The sequence below is a fragment of the Symphodus melops genome (genome assembly GCF_947650265.1).
Source record: "Symphodus melops genome assembly, chromosome: 6".
Taxonomy (NCBI): domain Eukaryota; kingdom Metazoa; phylum Chordata; class Actinopteri; order Labriformes; family Labridae; genus Symphodus; species Symphodus melops.
In genome coordinates this window covers 9,386,210-9,411,144 of record NC_136696.1, presented here as the reverse complement: position 1 = coordinate 9,411,144, position 24,935 = coordinate 9,386,210, and the positions used below count along the sequence as shown (strand labels likewise).

The window sequence follows — 24,935 nt, the reverse complement described above, 5'->3', positions numbered from 1 at the left end:
AGTCTTCAATGCCCCAGTTATAGATATCTAAATAAATAACCACCAGTGGTCATGTTAGATCACTGCTGGTATTTGATGGCCTATCGAACCCATTTTCTTCTGTCCCAGTTCATCACTTGGCTGATACCTACTCACTTCCCCCTTCTTGTTAAGCCCCTTGTCGGCCTCTCTGGTTCCTGTTCTTTTTCCCCAGTTTTTTGACCCAGCAGACCTGCTTCTGTCGTCTATCCCTCCTGCTCTCACTTTGCTCGCCTTCCAATTTGCTCCTTTTGTTCTCCTGTCTCAATTATCATCTTTCACTCCACAATAGACTTTTTCACATGTATTCTATTCCCTAACTTTTTACAAACACTTTAAAAAAAGTAAAGGCGAGCACAGATATTACAGAGCTGATGAATATGAATTGAAATTGGATGGTCAAACAGAATTGCTTCTGCCTGCTCTAGTTTGGTGGGAACGCATAGCGCCCTGGTTAACATCATAAGACATTGAGTAGGAATTACATTTTGTGAATCCGATCCATGCACTTCCTCCAAATTTCCGAATTAAGATTTGAGATTTTATGATTGTATATAATTGTTGTGTTGGTCAATAAATGAAATAAACCTTATATATGTAAATGAATGCATAAATAAATAAATAATTTGTTTCAGAATAAACAGCCTAACCAACAACCAATGTTTTTTCTTGTGAGGAGGATCTTTGTTTCTAAAGCACAACATAACCGAGGCTCCTGTTGACAATTTAAAAAAATCTGATGACAACATTTTCAATTGCCTTGAGTCAGATCTCAGTTTTCAAACTTTGTAATGTCAGGAAAGTAAATTAACTTAACATCACTAAAAGAAAGTGAAGGGAAGAAGAAGGTGTGATTCGATATTATAATACTCTTATACTATTAATAGGACTGACTCACATGTCAGGAAACATCAAGGTGAAATATGTGATTAGTATGAACATGAACAGGCAGCGGAACAGTTATAATTATTCTGAGGGCTGTTAAGAGAAGAGAGAGAAATCCATTATTTAAAGTGAAAGTGAGTTTAATGGAAAAAAAGAGAAAAAGTATGAGGAGTTTTTAAGGCCCATAAAGCAAGTAAGATCAGATGTCAAAAAGTGCTTAAAAATAAAAGTACCAGAAATCAGAGACACACACACAGTTGCATACATTACATTAAAGGTTTCATATTCTCATATATTCTACTGTAAGGTGACCTTGAGTGACATGAAAGGCGCGCCTATAAATAACATTTATTATTATTATTATTATTATTATTATTATTATTATTATTATTATTATTATGTTTCTTGTTATAAATCATCTCTGATCCTGGAAAATATCATACAGTTGGTTCGGGCTTTCTTGCTCCATGCCTTACTTTTTACAGTGAGAAGGCAGACTCAAAATGCAGATCAAACACCTAGCTGTGGGAGTGTCACCCACCTGGGGGAGGGATTATTGCCCTTTGTGATGTCATGAAGGGAAAATCACCAAAAGGTCTGTTTTAGCACACATTTTCTCAAAAGGGGCAAAAGACAGAGAGGATTGACTTTTCTTATAATTAGGGGGTTTGCAGACAGACGAGGGAGACAGTGTCTGAAAAACAAGATGTGTAAGTGTATTTTGCATAACATGTTTTCACATTTCTACGTAGTTTTCTATCATGCCTGTTTTCGGGCGATGCTATTTAAAGTGATTTACATGAAGCAAAGAGCCTTTCATTACATTGGTGTGTCTGCAGTACTATGAAGGCCAGTTGTATCATTTCTGTCTGCCAACAAGAAAAAGCCAAAAATGTGTCAGAAACCAATTTTTCTTTTTACATTACAACACAGAGCGTTATTAAAAGTGTCTTATTTATGAAAGACTTTTGAACACATTGAAGTTGATCCTCCTGTTCATTTATTATAATAAAAGGCAATGGGTCTCATTTAACATTTTTTTTACATTATTAATTATCAATAAAAAATAAACTTTATGACAGAATATCTCCCCCTAAATCAGGTATTATGATATGGTAGGTTAATATTGACATAGTTTTCATGCCATCCTATTCTAGATATTATATAAATAAAAAAGCTGCAGAAAAAAAGGAAAATAGTATTTAAAGAAGTGAAGTTTCTCTTTGACTTCCAACCCAAGCTGAAGTTTACCGGATCAACATCTTTACGACCCCAGTAAATACAAATAACACAACTTTTAATAGTGATATCTGAATTGTCATCAACAATGACATGTTGGGGTGTTACATAGCTGTTATTTCAGGCAGCCTATGTATGGCAGCTAATTTCCTCATCACAGTGACCTTGGGTTCAAATCTGACCTTGGCTCTTTGCTACATGGCAACCCCACTCTCTCCTCCTAACCTTTCTCACTTTCTTAACCTGTCCTATACAATAAAAATGACCCAAAGGCCCAGAAAATAGCTGCAATTAATTATGAAAAAGAAATTGGGATTTCTTTATTAAACAGATGTTTAACAGTTGTATTAGTATAAATGAGGTACACATACACATAGTAAAATGTAAAATAATCAGGCCCCCCTCTACTGGCCAGATGTGCTGACAAATACAAGAAACTTTGATAGACATGCTCTTTCTCTGTAGGTAAGTATGACATTAAAGCAACAATATGGAGAAATTTAGTTTGGTGCACTTTGGCGCCCACAATAGGACTATTAGTGCAACTGTGTTGAATATCTGCAGTGATGTCCCCTCTGCTTCATGCTCATTTACTCTCTTTGATCTCTTCTTAGCTTCATTCCTCACCGTCCTCTTCCTCTAAGGCCCAGTCATTGTATCAAACAGTCAAACAATTCTTTTTACTACTAAAGGCAGGTGAATTATTGTTGTATAGAGAGGCACAGAGAGGCTATAGAGGGGACAAACCTATGGCCATGCTGATTCGGGAGTTGTACCTAATCCATGGTACTGGAGTTCCAGGAGCTGGGATGGTGAGTGCTAACACAACACAGGGGTGACTCTAAGTGCTCATTGGTCCGTTTGACTAATGGTGATACATAAAGGCCAGGCATTGTGTCAAACAAGAGCTTTTTGACATCAAATATGTTATTCATTATTTTTTAAAAGAGCAATAGTGAATGTTTCAAACATTCTTTTAAAAGTCAAATCGAACATTGCTTCTTCTTTATGCTATCTTGACCTCTGTTTTAAAGTCTTACCGTATACCTTGCTTCACTAATATTGCTAACTTTATGAGAACCTAGATTGTCACATTTTGATAAAGGCCTATAGGACCCCTGAACCTGACACTGACAAGTGGCCAAGATTTGACAAGGTTGTAGGTGGAACTTGTTGCAGAAAACATTTGAATACAGTCCTACAAATGTAGAAGACAAAAAAGTGACCATTCAGGTAGAAACAAATAGGCCCTATCTAGGTTTTTGGACCAAACTGTGAGTCTGAGTCTGTTCACTTTGACTGTAAAGTACATGTTGCAATGATAGTACTCGTGCTGTGTCAAGTCTAATGCTGAATATGTGACACTTTCATGTCAGTAAAGTAGAGTGAAGTGAACCGAAGTGGTGCAAGCGATGGAGTTCAGGATAGTGATCACAGGAGTCCCCCCCCCACACACACTCTCTCTCTCTCTCTCTCTCTCTCTCACACACACACACACACACACACACACTCATAAACAAGCTTCAGCTCCCACCATTGTGGCTCAAACCCTCCACCCTCCTTTCCCCCCCTTCTCTCTCTCTCTCCCCATCCTCTTTCTCTGTAATAGTCTCTCAGCCCTCCCACTCATCTCCCTCCACTCCCCTCCCTCCCTCTCTCCTCCCCACCTCCTCCTCAGAGGAACAGCTCTGTCCCTCTCTGCACTTGCCTCCTCAGTCAAGGAGAAACTAATTGGAGGAAAGAATAGAAGAAAGGAGCTGTTGGAAAACTAAACGAACCAAAACTTTACTTCTCTACAGCATGCCACAGAAAGGTAAGCTTGCTCTGTCATCTCTCTCTCCCCCTCTCTCTCCCTCTCTCTCTTTCTCTGTTGCACCCTCCCTCCCTCTGTCCGTCCGTCTCTCATCTTTCACTCTATCAGAGTGTGGAGTTAAAACGTTTGTTTGCACATGCGGACCGGAGAATGAGGGATAGCGCAATATTATGAAAAAAGGAAAGAAAGAAAGTGAAGTTGATTAAGAAAGAAGGGGAAAAGCCACAAACAGTTAAGACAACATGAACAGCTGAGAAGCTGAGGACGACAGGATGAAAGAGACAGATGAATTTGGGACTGAGTAAAAAGTTCTGAAGATAAGTTCTGATAATCTTATTTCCCTCAGAAATGTCAAAGAAGCAACAGCTCAAGAGGAAAAGACAGCAAACTGAAAAAGTTTGATTTTAAATATGTTCCTTTAATTGTCCATAAACAGTTGAAACACATGTATTATGTGGAGCAGCCAGGAAGTGTGCAATTAAAAGAAAACTACATACATAAAAGACAAGACAAAACTGCTGAGATATGTTTTTCCAACCTACTAGATTCCACATATACAGTTGAAGTGTTTATTTATGAACTCATTGTCCTCCAGATATTGAAATGAGCCAGCCAAGAGATAGTCTACCGACTTCTTGGTCATAGGTATGAACTTGTTTTATTTGAAAATGTCCCATGCACGTCGCTCTGCTCGCACACTTCACTTCTTCTTTGCTTGGTATTTGCTCTGGATGTTTTTGCTTTAAAGATAAAACTGAGGGCAATGAAAATGCATAACCTATCAAACGCCAACATGAACAACTCCAAATCACCTTTCGTTGGGGGTTGACGCTCGCGCGCGAGGTGATGCCGCCCGCTCCTCATCGACAGTGATGGATGTGGATTAATATCAATCAACTCAGAGCATATTCTCTGCTGGATTAAAACAACCGGACAGGAGGAAAGGAAAACCATGGTGCAGAGAGGAGGTAGAGAAATATACTCTAAAAATGCGAGCTGCCGTTAATGCACTACGTTATGCTCATGTCGAAATTGATCCTCGTGCTATCTTATAGGAACGTCTTTATTTTGCCCCTTAGGTCCAGACAATATTTTGGGGGATTCTGTCAACAAATCTCCTTATCTTATATATTTAACAAACAATAACAAAAAACAATCTCCGATCTTAATAGCCTAAATGCCCAACGTTTAGTTTAACTTGAAATTATATCCAAAAATGTTTGAAAAACTTGAACATGTCGCTAAAAGAGATCTATTTATCCTTTGAAGAGTAAAAGATTTTCCTTTAAATTGTTTAATCAGACAGCATAACCCGTCACATTGTTGATATAATCTGTAAAAAAAAAAAACAAGTACAATATATGTTTCTTAAATTAATTTTCAAATTAAAAACATAATGCAAGGTTTATATATATATATATATATATATATAAACCTCAACTGGGTTCTTTTTTTATTTGTAAGCGTATGAGTAACTGTTCAGTAGGCCATTGCTTGACTTGTTCAAGGCCTAAAGTAAATATCACGGAATGTCTTAAAGGCCTGCTCGGTGTTAAAACCACAACTCTTATGAATATTATGTTTTTAGATTATTTTTATTGTATACCCCGTTTAGATTGCAGGAATTTTTAAATCAACTCTACATTAAACAAGACCATCAGGTTGTTAATTGACGATCTAATTAAGGCAGCTGTTAATTGAGGTCTTAATGACATCTAGGCCAATTAACTGCATGATTAATCAGGTCAAAATGAATTCGTACAACACGTGAATTTAAAGCATTTTATTTTGTGTGTTTTTGTGTGTGTGCGTCATGGGGATGAATTTGGAAAAGAGCGAGCTGCTGCTTCCATATGTTATCATGAAGAGATTTACTGCACGTGCACAAACGCTTCTGTATAATCTGCCACGCGCACCTGAGCCACATCCAACCTTTACTCTCCACTTTATACCAAAATGGATTTCACTAGGCTGAGTTATTATTGTCTTAGTAACAAGCTGGATTGGCTTTCTTTGTACATTGACATTTTAAAATGGGTCAGAAAAAATCTCGATTGTTCTTCCTTCTTGTTAGATTTTTAGTTTGCTACAATAGCATATATAAAATAAGAAAACAAAAAAAAACATATTTTCATGACTTTGTGTGATCCGTCATTGTTGGCTGTCACTTGTGAGATCCTTGAAAATGGCCTTAAGAAATTGTCCAGTGCCTTGTCCGTGAATGGTCCTATTTAAGAGGAGATCGAATATACTGAGAGCCGAATTCACCTTCTTCGTTACGATCAAAGCTCCATCTTTTAGTCTTTCTTTTTCACTTTTGATGCGCGCTTTACAGACTGGATATAGTTAATGAAGTCTGTTTCAATGCTGGAGAAAGTTGGAGAAAGCAACCCAAGTCTCACAGTCTGCGGAGAAAGTGGACCAGTGAATATGTTGAGCCCAGAGCACAAACACAGAACATCATTCCATTGTGTATTAAAATGTACTAAACTTTAACTAAGCGATAATGTGCGACACTTCTATCAGATGGAGAGGCCTAGAACTTTAGGTGAACTAAATGCCGCTGGATATATCTTCTCCTCAATGTTAGATAAAATAAGAGAAGAGCTTAAATCAGATGGCATGTTGCTTATTGTCACATGCTGTTGAATTGTCTTATTTTGATTGTTTACTCTGCCTATATACTTGAGCTCAGTTTATGTTAATAGTTAGATATTGTAGCCTTTTATTTTGATTCATTTTAACAGACTCAATTCAGATCCCTAAAATAAGCACTTCTGATAAACCCAAACCAATTCACAAATTATTAATGTTATTATTATTATTATGAGGCTGTTGTTATTCAGGGTAAAGCAGCAGTGTCGTGCAGCATGCTTCGTGTCTCTCTCGGCTCTTTTCTGCTCATATCAGGGCGCTGAATACGGCCTGAATGAAACTTTTATATTGTCATCAGTGTGTTCAACAGAACTCCTTTATGTCACTTGTACTGGTCAAATTGGGCTCCCCGCTGCGGTTTTGTGTCGCGGGTTCTTTAACGAGCCGCAGCTAACGAGGCAACGACATCAGAATCCCGCGGACACACAAAGCCTGCTGGGTATTTACCGAGCCGAGCTGCGGCTCCGCTCCTCCGGCTCTTTGTCTCCTTTCACTCGCAGAAAGCGCTGAGTTATAGCGGGGACAAGGTGCCCATAGACTGCCTATGTGTGTGTGTGTGTGTGTGTGTATGTGACGTGTGTGTGTGTTCTCTGTGTGGAGCTGCTTCATGTTCATTATGCAGGTTGTTAATGACAAGAGCTTCAGAGAAGGAGCTGCTTTGAAGCCTTTATATGTAAGCTTTTTTTCTTTTTTTTTTTTTAACCAATCATAAAAGGCTTTGATTTTGAAAATTGTGATGTAGCATAATGAATGTCACGAGCTTTCAACATGCATGAAAGCCAACAGATAGTTAAACTTGTCCTTCCAGCACAGTGGCCTTTTGGTGAAAATGTTGGAGAATGATCCTCACACCCACATCTTAACCTTAATTCACCCTAGAGCACAGAGGAGTTTTTTTCCCCTCACAGGTGTTTTTTTCTTTATGATTCCAGTTTTTCATGACTCCACTTCTTGCTTCAAATCTTCAAATTTTGTCAGGGGTCGGTTGTGTCTCCATGGGTCAACCACTTCCTCAGTTATGTGATTAAATACACAGAGCCATGAGTCCTTTTTCTTTATCAAGGCCTGTTATGTTTTGATAAGACCTTAAATAATGATTTTGCAGTGATTTTTATTTGTTTGGTTTTTTTGCTCCGGTGCAGGTAATTAAGTTTTAAAATCTTCAAAGGATTCATAATTGATTAAGTTCAGTAGGTTGGTCGATGAATGGAGAAGAACAGCGCTGAGTTCGTTTTGTTTTCTGGATGAGCAGGTGGCCCATAGAACCTGCATCCAACTATTTTATTGTTAAAAGGAAGCAGGATGAAATGAATTTTCATAAAAACTCAGTAAAAAGTGCCCCGAAGTATTCATCATTAGTCTTTTATCGTTTCGTATCTGAAATAAGTCTGAGGCTTCCTTGATAACTGTGACAAAATGGGCCTGAAGGTGCTGAAACATTCAAAGATATTTTTGGTTGGATTAGTGTGACTAAGTGTGGGCCCTGCTCCTGACCAAAAAAACAAGCCCCTCCTACTTTATTTTTAAAGCTCTGTCATGAAACCTCTGATGTGTTCTGACTCCCCTCCAACATATGACATAATATGGAGACAGCCAATCCCTACTCCTTATTGCTATTGTTCTTTTTTTTATATAGAGCACATTAGCTGTCCCCCAAATCACACAGTGTCCTCATCTTACTTCTAAAAATCAGGCTCATTTTTCTCGAAGATATTGTATTATCATAAATAAACTTTTTTCACCAGTTTGTACAACAGGTGTTACGAAATAATCCTTTACTTTTTTCTTCGAAGGAGCCCACACAATCAGAATAAAAAGATGATAAGAGATTGAGCTAGAAGTGCAGTGTACTGCAAACTGAGTCTGTCTGTCACTGAGCGTTCATGTCTGCAAATGCATCTGCAGGTGTTCCCAAACTGCAGGACCCAAGAACATAAAAACCTTTTATCTAAGATTTGTGCAAACATATCGTGCAAAAACGACAATTCCGAGTCCTGAGTAATATATACTCACATAGATAACAGAAGAGCGTACCAAGGATGGACTCGTATGTCTAATAATATACAACGGGAGCTGGACTGGACTCCCAGACCAGGACTAGTCTGGGCTCATAACTTTATGGACATTAGCATATATTAGCATATGAAGCAACCACAGGACTGTTTGGCATTCAGCCATTCTGTTGAGACACTCTCTAAAGGTGTTAATCCATCCAATGACAAGTTGTTTTTCTGAACATGTTTGTAAAAACTGCTGTAGGACAGATGAAAAAAAGAAGCTGCATTTCTCTTCCCTTCCTGTCACGGAGGTAAAGAGTATTTTGTATTGTCAATAAATGTTCTGAGAGTTTGTTTCTCTGTCTGCACAGATTTCAGAAGCCAAACCAGCTGGGAGAGCGGAGTGGCCTCTATGATGCAAAACAGTGAGTTACATTTCTAAACTATCTGCAATCATGTCTTGTGATCATTCATGATGTGCATGTTACATTATCTATAAGTATGATGGACGGTTGTACTTCACTGGGATGTGTCTCAAAGAGCTTAAGTCCAGATCATACAAAACACATTTTTAAATACATAATTAATTGACTCACAACTGAGAACTGCTGCTGGTGGCCACAGTCAAACATGATCAGTTACCTGACAGGCTGTCATGTTTTTAAGAAAAAAATAGTAATAAAGCTAAACAGCATAATCAACCAACATCCACTGCTGGTAACTGCTGCACTGCATTATGATTCATCTGTGTTTGGTGTGTAATAGATTTGGAAGTGTAAAAAAAAACAACTGTTGTTGCCGTTTTCATGAATAAAATCACAAAACAACATGCCTAAACACTGAAAGACTGTAGGGTACATTTTTAGCATGATTTTATTCAATGTTTGCAAATATAATTTTGAATTTTAATTAATATGTGCAAATAGAATTTTGACAACTTCAGAGCAGCCTAATTGCTGTTTCATTGCTCTATTAAAATATTTTTTTGAGTAATTTGTAATTAACAGGGTGATAAAATAACTTTTTAGTGAATGCAACACACAAAATATAAGTATATTTCCTCTTAGTGTTACAAAGCTTTAAAATAAGAATGAACGCATTGTTTTTAAAGGTTCTACTTTTGATCCATTGATTGTAATCCTGCTCTGAGATATATTTATATATGTGTAGAATTGTTTGGTAAGGCTGACTGTATTGATTTATAATGATAGATGAGAGACACTCCAAAGAAAAAAATATCTCACATTGGAATAACCCTGATTATATGTGTTTATGAATGTTTTCCATCCATCAATGACATGTTCATTAGTTTTGTTAAGATAAACTTCAAAGTATCTTACAGGACTTTTATATAAGATTTTTTTTTTTTTTTAAGTTGTAAAGGATTTACAGATTGTTTTCACCTGTGCCATAGGGATGTAACAATACAATCAACTACCACATATCACGACACGTATCACAACACTGGCCTCTCAATATGACCTTATTTACATTTTCTACAATTCCATTTCTGTAAAAAACAGAAACTGAAGTCAGTTAATAAATAAATATAAATCTTTTATTTTCATTCTCCGACAGTGAAATACGATTTATCTATAATTTTGACGTTTTAAAGTTACAAATAAAACAGTATACTAGTGTGTTATCCATTAGCTCAAATCCTTAAACCACCAAAACAACCATTGGTAAGATTTTAGTGTCTCAGGCTTCTTAAAGTAGCACTCTCTCTACATGCTGCATCTTGTTGGTTGTGCTATTTGTGTAGCTCTTCAGTGCACACTGTTCTTGTCTTGTCCATTATGTGATCACCTCCCTTCAACTCCTCCACAAATTCTTCACTTGCTTCTTCCATGTATGTTCACCTCTTATCGTCAATAACGGATGTGGTACAAGAGAAACCACAAACCAAAAGCTCTCTTTGCAGAAAAAAAAAGTGTTGGAAAAGAATTTGTTGCAACGTTTTAAATTGTACCTATTGGTATTGATTTTTAATTATATTTAACGAGGTATTGTTACATCCCTACTGTGCTACATATGTTTAATCCCTTGGAGTCTAAATAATAAAGGGGCAAATTACAAGCAACCACTGTGGTCAGGTGTTTTGTTAATGGGAGTTTTGGGGGGCTTGTTACCCTTTGAAACAAAGTCGATCTCTGTATGGATCCTCTGTGTAAAGTTGTCAGACACTAAAAATCTGATCTTGGTCTAAATAGGAACAAAAACAACTCAGTTGTGTTTTCCTCAATAATTACATCCTCAGCTGTGTTTTGCAGCTTTAAGCAATTGGAACAATATTAAAAACTTTTTGTACGCATCATTCGTTTAATTGTAAAGTATGTTAAATCAAGGTCCAGGTCAAAAAAATGACAGTTATTTTTTAAATGATCAGCCGGTCAATTTCTAACCTTGGTGCAATGAAAGCTCAGTGGGTGGAACTGACATTGAACCCCACCTGCTTTCTTCTTTCTTACTGCGGGACAAGAGGTCCATGCTCTCTGCAGTGAAGGTGTGTGAATTTCTTCTCTTTATGTGTCTTTTGCTTTATTTCATTGTCTGTGTCCTTCTCTGCTCAGTATCAATCCCACAACATTACTTCCCCCCACCCACCCCCATGTCTGCCTCTACCCCTCGCATCCATCTCACCATGAGTTTCAGTAAATGATGCTGCTGTTTGTTGTTCTGTAGCATCAGGTTAAATATATCATCACACCACCTGCACTCCAATCAATTCTAATTCCAAATTGTGAAAATGGAGCAGCTGGAGGTTGTTGGGGAATTGCTAAAGGTGAACCAATATTCATTTTGCTAAGATCATTAGTGAATGAAGCGCAGGTTACATTAGGAATTGATTTAAATGAAAGTGGGTTCAATCAGCCCGCTTCATTCTCCTCACCATCTCGCCAGGTCTGGCTAAGAGAGCAGATGAGTGAGTGTAGCATTGTATGCATATAGAGGTTATGGTATAAACATCTCAAGCCTTTGGTGTTGACTGACAGTTGATGTTTTCAGTGTTCCTTCAGTCATCTCAGTGGGCTCTTTTTTTCTAATGAAATCTGCCCTTAAGCTATCACAAGGGAGGTCACACATAGCTCAGTGCTTTCAGCCCAAAGGGACTTTGGATTACACTTGTTCTGTTATGCGGCAACAGGTACAGGGACAAACTAAATCACCATAGACTCTGTATCCTGTTTCTTATGACTTTAAGTTTTAGCTTTGATCAACCGTTTGTCGTTTCATGAATGAAAGAGGAAGCGGTCTTTTCTTCTGTTGGTCAGTAGTGTCACTGTGTGCTATAACTCTGGTCATTATGCAAACATTTGTCTTTGACAATCGACTGCTGCTTGTCTTCCCGCAAGGCCCCATTTGTAATGATTGTTACATTTACAATTATTAAATCAAGAGATTGAAATGATCAGATTTCAAAAAGAGTTGTATTGTATATGTTGTGCTTCTAAGTGACATTTTAAATCACAGTGTTGCCACAAAAATAGGTTTAACACGTATGTACATTTTGTCCATTTGGATAACGTTTCAATAATTTCAGTACATGGTTCAACTGAAAAGTAATTCAGGTTCATTGTTAAAAGTGCTCAGCTGTTCCTCTCAGAGGCTCACCAGTAGTGTGTGTGCGCATGTGTGTGTGTGCATTTGTGTGTGTGTGTCACAGAGGGACCACAGCCAAATTGACTCCATATGTCTGTCTATTAATTGAGTGTCAGCGGAGGGAAGCCCGGGTGTGCTCCTTTGGGAAACGACACTGTGATTAACATTTCTACAGCCCAACCATCAACCCCAAAACACCAAGCAAACATGATGTGAGGCAGCATGACGGAGAGTTAGGGGGTAAAGTAATCCACCAGAACACCTAAAGTCAACAGTTTCTGCTGGGGCCGTGATGCTGACTATAATTTAATTAACCAGAAGAGAAGTTCAAAGCTGTGATAGTGCGAGCTGTCTGTTTCCTTTCCTCTGGAGTAGTTTTCCTGCAGTATAAGGAAGAGATGGTGGGTCAGAACTGGTTGGAAGGATCTAAATAAGCAGATCCCCAGCCTGGCTCTGCTCTTCTTTAAGTTAACAAACAAATCCTTTTGTCAAGCAATAATACAAAGTGTCTTACAGCTCTAAAGACAAAATGATTTTTAAAGTTGAATTGGTATTGAACTTAATTGGGTTTAATTAGAAATGTAATATTGCCTATTTTTTAAACCATACACAATTGGTTTGGCTCACTAACCTAACCAAACCAAACACCAAAAGAAAAGTTAGAAACGTGTGTGGGTGTGTGTGTTCATGTTTATGTTGGCTGGTTGAATGATTTATTAATGCCTTGTTGAAGGTTTATAAATCTGCAATATGCTTTAAACCACAGAGCCATTAAGTGACAATAGACGATTGATTCAGTAAATCCCTACTTAACCTGGACAGTGTCACAGCACAGACTGCAGTCTGCTGATGTGCAACACGTTGATCAGGAGAGACAGTTCAAGCTTTAAACTAAAAGCTTTCCCTGAAAGCTGGAGTTTGATTGAAATGCTTAGATTGCCGAGTTTGCTTTTGTTACAAAGATGTCAAAAGATTAGAAGAAAACTTTTGTACTTTTTTTTGTACACACCATCATTACATTTTTCAACTGTTGGGTCAAGGCAACTTTTGAATGAGCAATGAATATATAAAACTTTTTTTTTTGTTTTTTTACAAATAAGAAATTCTGTCAGCAAGCATGAATGTTTTTAAAAAAAAAGTCTTTAACTAGAGCTGTGGACGCAAGAACAGTTGTTAACCAAAATCTTTAGGGATGTCTTTGGAAAATGCATGTTCATCCTGAGCATCTATGTGAAATATATCTTATCCACTGTTTCATGAACTGGCTTCAGAGTACAGGTTGCATGAAACCAGATCTCCCATATTCAAATTCCAAAAGTCTTACTTGTACTGTAGAAAGCATTCACACCATACGAAACTGCACTTTACAGTACCTGCATTTCTTCTAATCTGCTTTAAACCAGTGTTCCCTGCTGACCTCCCTCTTCTTTCCCTGCATGTGCCTGATCTGTTTGGCTTTGTAGTGCATTGTAATGTGATGTATTTTTTCTGATACAGTTCAAATCTGAGCCAAACTTAGTGATTTTTAAAGTGATTGTTCACCTGATACAAATCCAAAAACCATTTGCAAAAAAAATGTCTTTAAGCTTTCAATATGTGTTTGTGTAGGTCACAGTGGAGTTAACCAGCTTGGAGGTGTGTTTGTGAATGGAAGACCCTTACCTGACTCTACCAGGCAGAAAATAGTGGAGCTGGCACATAGTGGAGCTCGACCCTGCGACATATCCAGAATACTACAGGTAAAATCGACAAGGTACCTTATTCTAAAGTAAAACTAGTTTTAAGTCTACACAGAGTCTGCATTATTGAAAGTTGTTATACTTTGGGGTTTGATGTTTCTCCATTCCTTTAAGATTAGACCTCTGCAAAAGGGCATATAGGTTAGTAGATGACCTGTTTATAACTATCATTGGATAGTTATTCTTCATTAGAACTATCCTTAATTAAACGTGTGTTGAATGAAAGGTACCAATAAATAATGATTTGGGGTGTGGGGTTGATGCATTTGATACAAAACTGGGAACTATAATACATATGGGGGGTAACAATCTGTTGCCGATGGATTTTATTTTGCCTTTCAGCTCAAGCTGTTACTCCTTGCCATTTGATTTTATTTTTCATTTCAAAGTTTAACATTTTTAGCTTTAAAGGAGCATAACTTTCTCTGAAGCAACAAAGCCTTTTATACTTGAATGACCATTGAACCATTAATGTTTCATATGTGTGATGTTTTACATCTAGGTGTCAAACGGTTGTGTGAGCAAGATCCTGGGCAGATACTACGAGACCGGTTCAATCCGTCCTCGGGCCATAGGTGGGAGCAAACCTAGGGTAGCCACTCCAGAGGTGGTGGGAAAGATTGCTCAGTACAAGAGAGAGTGCCCTTCCATTTTCGCCTGGGAGATCAGAGATCGACTTTTGGCTGAAGGAGTCTGCACCAACGACAACATACCCAGTGTAAGGCCTTTTGCTCTTTTGCCAAATCGTTTGTGTTTGAGGTTTATGCAGGACAAAGTAGTCTAAAACATTGCTGGTTGGCTTGCCTTTGCAGGTATGGCCTAACATAGATGGAGCAGGTTGCTGGAGCTCTACAAAGAATACCCATCCTTTACAATTGGTATTATAGAGTTTTCAAGTAATTTGAAAATACAAAAAATACGACATTATATTAAGCTGCAAGTTTGATGTATTTTAAAGTAGGAAACCTCTTTATTTTCTTCTTTCTAACCAGATGCTTTAAGCCTTGTTTCCACCAAGTTCAGTTTGGTTCGATATATAACAAATTTATCAGTGTTTCCACTCTCAAAAAATGGGTACGAAATTAACTAATCCATGCAGTCCTACTTTTTGGTACCCTTCAGTTGAGGTGCCAGGCCTACCGATCCACCACTAAAGGCTAGAGCTAGACACACTGCAGTCAACTGACTGGTCAAAAGAATCATACAACTGTGTGTGACAATGGAAAAGAAGGACAAACACAAAATGCACTATGTTCAATAGCCTATGGATTTAGAGAGTCATTTCAAGGCGTTTTTGTGGCTATTGTCAGATCCAAACCTTCTTAAGAGTCACTTTGTTTACTATGTCACGTTCTACTCCTTCGTTTAATTCATTGGTTGTCATGTCATGACGCAGTGATTTACTGATGTTTAAGGGTGAGGTTTTATATTTGGTAATCACTGTATAGATAGATAGATAGATAGATAGATAGATAGATAGATAGATAGATAGATAGATAGATAGATAGATAGATAGATAGATAGATAGATAGATAGATAGATAGATAGATAGATAGATAGATAGATAGATAGATAGATAGATAGATAGATAGATAGATAGATAGATAGATAGATAGATAGATAGATAGATAGATAGATAGATAGATAGATAGATAGATAGATAGATAGATAGATAGATAGATAGATAGATAGATAGATAGATAGATAGATAGATAGATAGATAGATAGATAGATAGATAGATTGATAGATAGATAGATAGATACTTTATTGATCCCGAGGGAAATTCAAAGCATCCAGTAGCTGTATACAGACAGGCAGGACACAAGACATTAGTTACAATACACACCCGCTGCCCCCCCCCCCCCCCCCCCTCTGTATACAATAATCCCCCAAACAAGATTTAGCAGCCCCTATGTGACTAAGAATAAACATAATTATATGTTATATGTATTGTTCATCCTGGGCTGAAATTAATAACTCATTGAAAAGTTCCAGGATTCCTCTGGTGGATTGCATTCACTAAATGTAGTGCCTGTTTGAGATGGTTGGATCGTTACTTTATCTTTCTAATAATAAAAGAAATAATGAGAAAAAAAAATCGAACTTTTTTTTTTATTAAACCCCAATGTATTTGCTTTCCCATCAAAGCCAGTTACTCCACTAACTGAATGTAATTTTACCTCACAGAACATGAATGATGCAGGTTTACCCCTGCTCCTGTTGGTTTGTATCACTTGGTAGTGTTATTAAAAGCAACCCGGTGATGTGGAAGTAACAGATCTCATTAAATGTCATAAATTGTTCTTGAAAAAGATACAATGCAGCTGGCTGAAGGTTGAATTTGGGTCGGTTGGGTTTAGACAACACCAGCTTTCTTTGATGCTTTCAACCAAAGGCCTACGTTTCCAGAAAATTAATCATGTTGTTGTGTTTATCGCCAGGTTTCTTCTATTAATCGTGTGCTCAGGAACCTGGCCAGTGACAAGCCGCAAATGGGCACAGTGGGCACTGAGGGGATGTTTGACAAACTCAAGATGCTCAATGGACAAAGCACCTGGGGAGGACGCTCAGGCTGGTACACTGGGACTACAATCACTGAAAATGGTATTGTACTCTACACTTCAGTCGATTTACTAATACTATCGCCACTACAACAGTGAAAGTACACTCACAATCATTCGTAAATCAATCAATCATCAATCTTTATTCCTGTAGTGCCAGTTTAATAGGAAGAATCTGAATTTTTGTTGACTTGATCTGTGGTCAGATTTATGGCAAATATGTGTGCCCTCTTTGTTGATTAGTTAATTGTCCACTTGCGAAACTTACTATGCATTCCCATTATATGGAACAGAGGGCATATTGTTTAGAGTTGACATGATCAGCCTCCTGTCCTCTTCTTTCACTGTGTGGCTGAGGGCCCCATTTGTTGTATGGACTAGACTCATATGCTGCTGCTCCTCCTCCAGCACCCTGGGATTACAACAGTGAAACAAAGTCATGCACGGTCTGCAGCGTGTGTGTGTGTGTGTGTGTGTGTGTGTGTGTGTGTGTGTGTGTTTGTGTGTGTGTGTGTCTGTATGGAGGAGGCAGAGGGTGTGTCTCCACTCATTTGTGTCTCTTTCTGCCTGACTGCTTGTGACACTGAGCAATGGCTTCATTCTGTTTTGCAGTCTCTGTCTGCTGGGGATAATGAATAATTAGGCTAGCACCGCAAATAACATGAGTTCCACGGGGAGCTGGAGTCAAGCTCCCGTCTGCTCAGAGATCTGCGCTATGAAGTGCCCTGTGCCATCACTCATCTCTTACTTACACGCATGGTTTACTTTCATGGATGGGAGCTTTACATATTGTTTTGTCTGCTTTGATCAAAGGAGGATTTTTAGTGAAGTAATAACGACAGAGACTTATTATTATCATTGTAATTGCTAATAAACCTGTGGAGACAATGTCTAATTTAGCATGTAATATAATATTCTAATACCTAACTTGTAATTAAATCTATAAAATTGGTCAAAACATATGTAGCAATTCAATGTGCTACATACAAATGATTAAAAACCCTATCAATTAATTAAAAGGAGAATTTGACCCTCAAAAATAGAAGGAAAAACAAAAGGCTATGTTGAAACTTTATTTTCAAAAAAACAACACAACACATAGGAGTGAGTAAACAGAAGTATGGGTACCTGGATGAAACTAACCCCAATCATTTAGATCCATCTTTCTTATATTGATATCAAATTTTAACACGATTGAGGTGGCTGAAAACCATCCAAAAGGACTTTGCTTGACTAGCTGAACAGAGATATACACTTCGGTATCAGCTACATTTAAGTTTGGATTTTCTGTGTGCTGAGTATTAAAGTTCAACAAAACAGAAAAGGGCCAAATCAAAATCACCCCAGAAAAGCCTTCTTCCTGACAAAGAAGGCTTTTCTGCCACCTGAAGGTCCAGCCACCACCATCGGACTGAGTTGAATGAGGTTGTCCCTACACCCTCATTCACGCACAGCCTGCTCTGACCTCAACAGGAACGTGAGAAATACAAAGAAGAAAACCTTCCTGCATCTTATCCCATAAGCTTTTTTCAAAAATGTCTACAGATAACACATCTTATGAATTGGTGCTATACAAATAATGATTGATTGATAAAACTCCTGAAATAGTTTTTTAGAGCTGGAATTTAACCTTTTTAACCAAATATTCAAACACGGATGATGGAAGGACTGATTAACCTCTGTTGTGTTACAATCTTTTTTATTTTTTAATCTCCTATTATGATTAACCCCCTTCCTTCTTTTTTGCTCTAGAGTGTCCACAAGCAGACGTAGGGGAGGAGAACACCATCTCAGTGAGTTCTAATGGGGAAGACTCAGAGGAGACTCAAATGAGGCTTCAGCTTAAGAGGAAACTGCAGAGAAACAGAACATCTTTCACTCAGGAACAGATAGAAGCACTGGAGAAAGGTATTTCCTGTTTATCCTTAAATGTTTGTCATTTTTTTCTGGTGAATCTGTATCTGCACAATTAAATTGGTCAATGTCACACAATGTTGGTCTCTTTAGTTTAAGCCTCCTTAGCTCCTTAACACTTAAAATGGAAACCAGGACCATGATTCAAAACCTGAAAGTAATGTAGTCCTAACATCCATACAGACCCAGTAATTCAGCTACTTAGACCTTAAGATTGACACCTAATTTGACCAGATAGGACCTTCAATTCATACTTTCTAGCCCACTACAGCATGAATAGAAACAGGACTTTCTTTCTCTACACTCCATGGCCGGTATTGCTCATGATACAGATGTGTCAGATGAAAAAAGTGTTAACAAGAGAGTAATTGCCACTGTTCAGAGAGTAAGAAGCAAATGAGGTCAGCTGACATGGGTTTGTGAAATTAATTCCAGTAACAACAATAACATTAATCAAAACCACATTTCCTAAAAGATAAATAATTTCTTCAAATAAACATCAGTTAAAACAGATAAGTAATGGATTAATGGTCATAGAAGTACAGTCTGCACAACTACAATCTTACACTTCAGAAAAGGAATTAGTGCTAAAGAAGTCATAGCTGATGTTGCTTCACTATAACATATATACTGTCTACCAAACATCTTATTTAGTAATGCCATCATGTTATGATCTTATGTGTTCCTGTTTCAGAATTTGAAAGAACTCACTACCCAGATGTTTTTGCCCGAGAGCGCCTGGCCAACAAAATAGACCTCCCTGAGGCGAGAATACAGGTAGGCTCTAAAAATATACAGTAATCATCAGTTAGCAGTGTTCTGTCCTTTAATATTAACAGCAAAATTATTTTAAGGATTAACTGAAAACACTCTTGTATGTGCAGGTTTGGTTCTCCAACAGGCGAGCAAAGTGGAGGAGAGAGGAGAAGCTAAGAAATCAACGTCGGCAGGTCTCCAACTCCTCGAACCATATTCCCATCAGCAGCAGCTTTAACTCCAGTGTTTACCAACCTCTACCCCAACCTACCACACCAGGTAATAACAAGGAATATACTACAAGTACACATACTTTACATTACACCTGCACGTACTATGAACAAAATTAATGGTTTTACATTTTTGATTGATTTGTACCAAAACTTTAATTTCATAGCATGACATCAGGCATTTTAGAGGACAGTTTAAATTGTCAGAATGGGGTAGTTGCATTGAAAGGGCTGTGTTTTTGCAAAAATATTATATATATTGCATTTGCAAATCTGTTGTCATGTATTACGTTCCGTTACACATAATCACAAGAAATCAGGTGGCTCATTCTACTTTCTCTCTGTTCAGTCTAATACTTATTTCAGCAAAAAACAAGACAAGGGTGACTTTCTCCACTTTCAACTTTTTCATCATTACACACTTGCATCAACTCTTCAACCTGATGATGGGTTTTACAAAAAATAGCTGGAAAGTAAGATATAGCCTTAAGGGAACTTTACTTAGAGCTGCTCTATAGACTTTTCAGAAAACACTCTGAAAACTAAAGCTACTAGAGTTACAGACTACAATTTTTCCCAGCATAAGTCCCAATAACATTTTGACAAATGTATTTGGAACCAGAGTTCTGAGGACTTGTTTAGCTTCTTTTTAACCAGATTACACCTTTACCTGGAGATATGAGCAACAGGGTTGACATACCCGCAGGGATAGTAGTTTTATGATTTTTAGGTGGAGTTGTATGAGGTACTTATCTTAAGTATAAGTACGATTACCACAGGAGAAGCCGGATGGCTAGTCCTCTTCAGTGAAAAACCAGTTGGAGTGCAGCTAGGCTATACTGATATGCAGATAGGGCCATTTGTACTAACTAGTCAAGCTAAACTAAGCAAAAAAAACAGCAACAAAGATGTAAGTGTATGCTATATTTAGACATTGTTAGCAGATTTCTTTGCTGTCAGATAGCCACTTTGTTTTAGCACTACATTGGTGCACTACATTGGGGCGGCAGTAGCTCAGTCTGTAGGGACTTGGGTTGGGAACCGGAGGGTCGCCGGTTCAAGTCCCGGCACGGACCAAGTCCGGAAATTGGTCTGGTAGCTGGAGAGGTGCCAGTCCATTTCCTGAGCACTGCCGAGGTGCCCCTGAGCAAGGCACCGAACCCCAAAACTGCTCTGGAGCGCGCGCTGTGGGCAGCCCCCTCACTCTGAGACCTCTCCATTAATGCATGTCACTAGAACCCTGTTTGTGCATGAGTGTGTATCTCGGCCTATGTGTGTGTCATTAGACAGAGTGTAAAAAACCGAATTTCCCCTCGTGGGATTAATAAAGTGTAACTTCTTCTTCTTACATTCTTCCATTAAGCCAGGTACAGCCAAGTTTCTGTACCAGCCCTCTGTCTGGTTTCTCAAAAGGGACAAAGTTGACTGTCATCTCTCGTGGTTTATACACTTAATATGAACAAGTACCTCATACAACTAACATCATCATTCATTTATAGACTTTACAGTCCTTAGATGAATGACGATTAATGACTAAAACCAAAAAAATCCTTTACCTGCTGGTGTCATTAAGGTATTTGGTTTGTCTTTATTGAAAGTTTCATTTTCTAAGAAACTGTTCAAATCTCTTCTCACTCTCTTTTGTATTTAGTGTCCTTCTCATCAGGATCCATGTTGGGAAGATCAGATCCAGTCCTTTCCAACAGCTACGGCCTTCCAGCCATGCCCAGTTTCAGTATGGCTGCCAGTCTGCCTATGCAAGTAAGAGATGAATTTTTCAAGAGAAATCTTCTCATGGTTAAATGACAGGAGGGTTAACAGAATTATGTGAATATTAATATGGCTTAAACAACACTTTTCATCTTGAACAATATCGTCCAATGGATCATTCTTGGAGTTTTGATGGGTTACATTGATTTTTTTTTCAGGCATCCAGTCAGAACTCATATTCCTGCATGCTACCCACCAGTCCCACCATAAACGGAAGAAGTTATGATACGTATACTCCTCCACACATGCAGCCACACCTTAACAGCCAGCCAATGGGCTCTTCTGCAACATCGTCAACAGGTAGGAATTAAGTCAATGGTTTCAAGTCGATACTCTACACGCCCTGCAATCTCCTCTGCCAGTGCTGGAAACAGTAATTTCTCAATTCTTTTTAAAAACTTCACCACCCAAACACAATGCTCCACAATGATGTGACTATTTCCACATTACACCGTATGGGTTTCAATTAGTGTTGGAATGATGGTCCTTTAGAGTGGTATTGGAATAATAAAATGAAAAATCATCAAACATTAAAACAATTTAGAAGAAATGTGAAAGTAGTAAGAAAACTGAAGATGAAACTTCTCATCTCACGTAGATCAACTCTGGCTCAAAGAACTGTCATCTGGTTTTGCTCTGGAAAAATGTTGGCTATTATAACCATACTTTACAAAAGAGTAAACAAAAGACTGTGATGCTTCTAAAACTGACCTTGTTTTAAGCTACAACCCATCTTTAAGTCTGCTATCTCATATATTAATGACCACTTTGTTCTTCTCTCCTCAGGCCTGATTTCTCCTGGTGTCTCAGTTCCAGTCCAGGTTCCAGGAAGTGAAGGGGACATGTCCCAGTACTGGCCACGTCTGTAGTGATCAGCAGCAGTAAATGCTTGAAACAGAACTGTATTGGACATCAACACATGGCCAATCTTCGGCCTACTTTACAACCTGAATGTACAAAAAAAGGACCTGTGATTAACTGAAACAGACTGCACTGCAGGAAATAATAATGAAGAATTGAGTCTCATTGATGATTTCGTGGATACATTAAAACCAAATTCTGGACACAAGCAGGAAACAAGGACATGTCTACTCCACTCTACCAATGGGAGGATCTAATGATTGTTATGGTTCAACTCCACCTGATCTTGTGGAGCTCTCTTTTCGCATCAGTTACTGTTGAAAGTCTGTCTGTTGAGAACCCTCTTATGGCGGCCCAGAAATAAAAGCTACAGACTGAGCTGTACTCAGGAAGCTCAGGAACGTGGACCATTTAATGCTAACAATTATACAGCTCGATATTCATGTGGACATTTGGAGGGAGAACATATTACCTCTTCTGTCAGTTCCTTATTTATATAATGTTGTATTTGTAGCAAAGACAAAGATGGTGACCGAATTGTAAAGGGAAGAAGTGTCAAAAATTTGAAGTGAACTCTGTGCTGTGGATTGTTTCAACAGCATATTCAAAAAGGCTTGTCCACAAATGTGTATAGAATTTCAGAAAGTGGATTCTGGTGAATTGTGTTTGGTATTGTAAAAATCTTGACCTGGATGTGATCTGCTTACTGGCATGGACTCTCTTTCATGATCTTCAAATTATGTCTATTGGGGGGTGGGCTGCGCTGGGGGATTCAGCATTTACCATCAATTAAGACAGGAAGCAGAACAAGCACTGAACGCTTATATTGTGTCTGTAATGTTCATCAGTTTCTAATTTCAGAGTGTAAAGTATTTGTCCTCTCCAGTTATCTTGGGGGGTTCGATAATAAAGACATTTCAATTATCATTTTTTGTTTCATTGTTTTCACAAACAGAGGAGGAGACCTAAACGCACGACTCGAGGGCAAATGCAGTTTCAAAAATCCATTTAATGCAGGCAGGGTTTGGTACAAGGGAGTCAAACAGTGGGAAACACTGGGGGGAAGGGCATGCAGCCAACAGACCTGAAACGAGACACAGAGTAAGTAACAAAGTAAAACACAAGCACAAGACATGAAACATGAGGGAAACAGAAAAAAACTAAACACTTAACCCGGGAATGTGACAATTGTATTATTAAATCGTATATGTGTTGCACCATCCCCAAACTCGGGATCCTTTGGTGATTTTCTGAGGACAACAGTGTTATGGGCCACTGTTTACATACTGTACCTAGAAGTTTTCTATCTATTGACATCTGATTTTGGTTTGACTTGTGGGTGGTTTTGTCCATTGGCTATATTGGCTGTAATCAGGAAAACATTCTAAGAGCATGTCATCTATCACTGAAGAAGCAAGGTAGGGTTTTCTGGTACAACTTCACCAAAAATATTTGTGTGCTTGGAGACACTTACAAGGTAGGCCGTCTACCAATGACCCTGAGGAAAAGTTTTCCTGGATTGCATTTTGCGACAGGATATGCCTGATTTTAGATAAATAAAAAATTGTAAAAACGGTTTGATGGGAGAGTTGAAGATCATATCTGGAACAAATTGAACTCACAGATTCATAACAGTGGTGCTTGATGCGAGGCTGATGCCATTTAAGACAATTATACCTTTAGAAAAAATGTCTCAGAGGTTTTTAGGGCCAAGCACAACAACTTCCGTCTTGTCTGAGTATGGTAGCAAAAAACTCTTTGGGTATCTTTCCAATATAGCTCCCAATGGTATACTCAGCATACAAAAACTACATGGCATGTCTGTTACCTGATAAATAATTATCTGCTTAAATTTTTTAATATTTTTTAACGTGGACAGAAATAGACTCATCATTATGTATAAGACTCATCCTTATAATGTGTAATACTGGCCATGGGAGAGAAAGAACGTACAATTTCTACTCAGGCTCTCATTGGCAACAGTAGTCTCGGACAAATGAATGGATGATCCTTATAAGTCAGTTGAGGTATCGAATCAAATCAGGTGTCACAGTAGAGGGATGAGGGATACTCAGAACAGCAGTTGTTTAAATGGTGGGGGTAAAGAAAACATAAATCTTCTGTTAAGAGAGGTGAAAAGTTTATATCATTTGTCGATTTTCAATACATTTTCCTGTACATTTTCAATAATGCTGAGGTCTTCAAAGTATACATGGCCTTGCAAGAACCCAAATCTATTGACATTACAAAACAGGAAGTTTGTGTTGTTTCATGATAATAATGTTAATGTCAACTTCAGTTAATGAATCAACTCATTAACTTATATAGGAGATACAGCTTTGTTAACAGATTAACGGTAGACAGTTTGTTGTCAACGATGACTCAAGGTTCTGACATTTGTGTGAGGGAGAGAGGACATAGTTATCAAAGGCGAGGCGGAAGGCTTTCTCTGTACAGGTGAGGAAATTGGGACCAATGGTGAGGATGTTGGTTTTGGTGCAGTTCAGTTGAGGAAATGTGTTTGCATTCAGGATATCAGAAAGACAGCTAGAGAGGGTAGAATGGGTCTGAGGGTGTTGGTGAATATGTAGAGTTGGATGTTGTCAGTGTAATAGTGAAAATGTCGACTGTTGTGATAATCTGACCAAGCGCGAGGATGTAGAGGATGAAGAGGAGAGGACCAAACACCAAACCCTGAGGGACATCTTGAGACAGGGGGCAGTAGAGGGGGGGAAGTTATTAATGAAACTGAACTGTTTCCATTCTGTGAGGGCGTCTGTGAAGAGATTTTAGGTGGGAAAGTAGGATGGAATGATTGATTGTGTCAAAGGTGGCAGTAAGGTCCAGGAGGATGAGGACGGAGAGAAAGCCAGAGTCAGAGGAGAGGTGGAGG

General features: G+C 38.3%; 1 protein-coding gene across 1 annotated transcript; it reads left to right on the top strand.

Moving 5' to 3' along the window:
* The first annotated feature begins 3,873 nt into the window (after positions 1 to 3,873).
* On the top strand, positions 3,874 to 22,960 carry pax6a (paired box 6a). The gene is made up of 11 exons (XM_079345155.1): positions 3,874 to 3,955; positions 8,979 to 9,032; positions 13,819 to 13,949; positions 14,452 to 14,667; positions 16,392 to 16,554; positions 18,264 to 18,419; positions 19,120 to 19,202; positions 19,310 to 19,460; positions 21,063 to 21,172; positions 21,340 to 21,481; positions 21,968 to 22,960. Exons 1-11 carry the CDS (start codon positions 3,943 to 3,945, stop codon positions 22,048 to 22,050), a joined length of 1,302 nt encoding a protein of 433 aa, XP_079201281.1. The 5' UTR covers positions 3,874 to 3,942; the 3' UTR covers positions 22,051 to 22,960.
* The last annotated feature ends 1,975 nt before the right edge of the window (positions 22,961 to 24,935 follow it).

Bases quoted from the DNA above. Each gene is read 5' to 3' on its own strand.
- pax6a (XM_079345155.1), top strand. The intron at 14,668-16,391 runs GTAAGGCCTTTT...GTTTATCGCCAG, and splicing joins CCAACGACAACATACCCAGT to GTTTCTTCTATTAATCGTGT. The intron at 21,482-21,967 runs GTAGGAATTAAG...TTCTCTCCTCAG, and splicing joins TTCTGCAACATCGTCAACAG to GCCTGATTTCTCCTGGTGTC.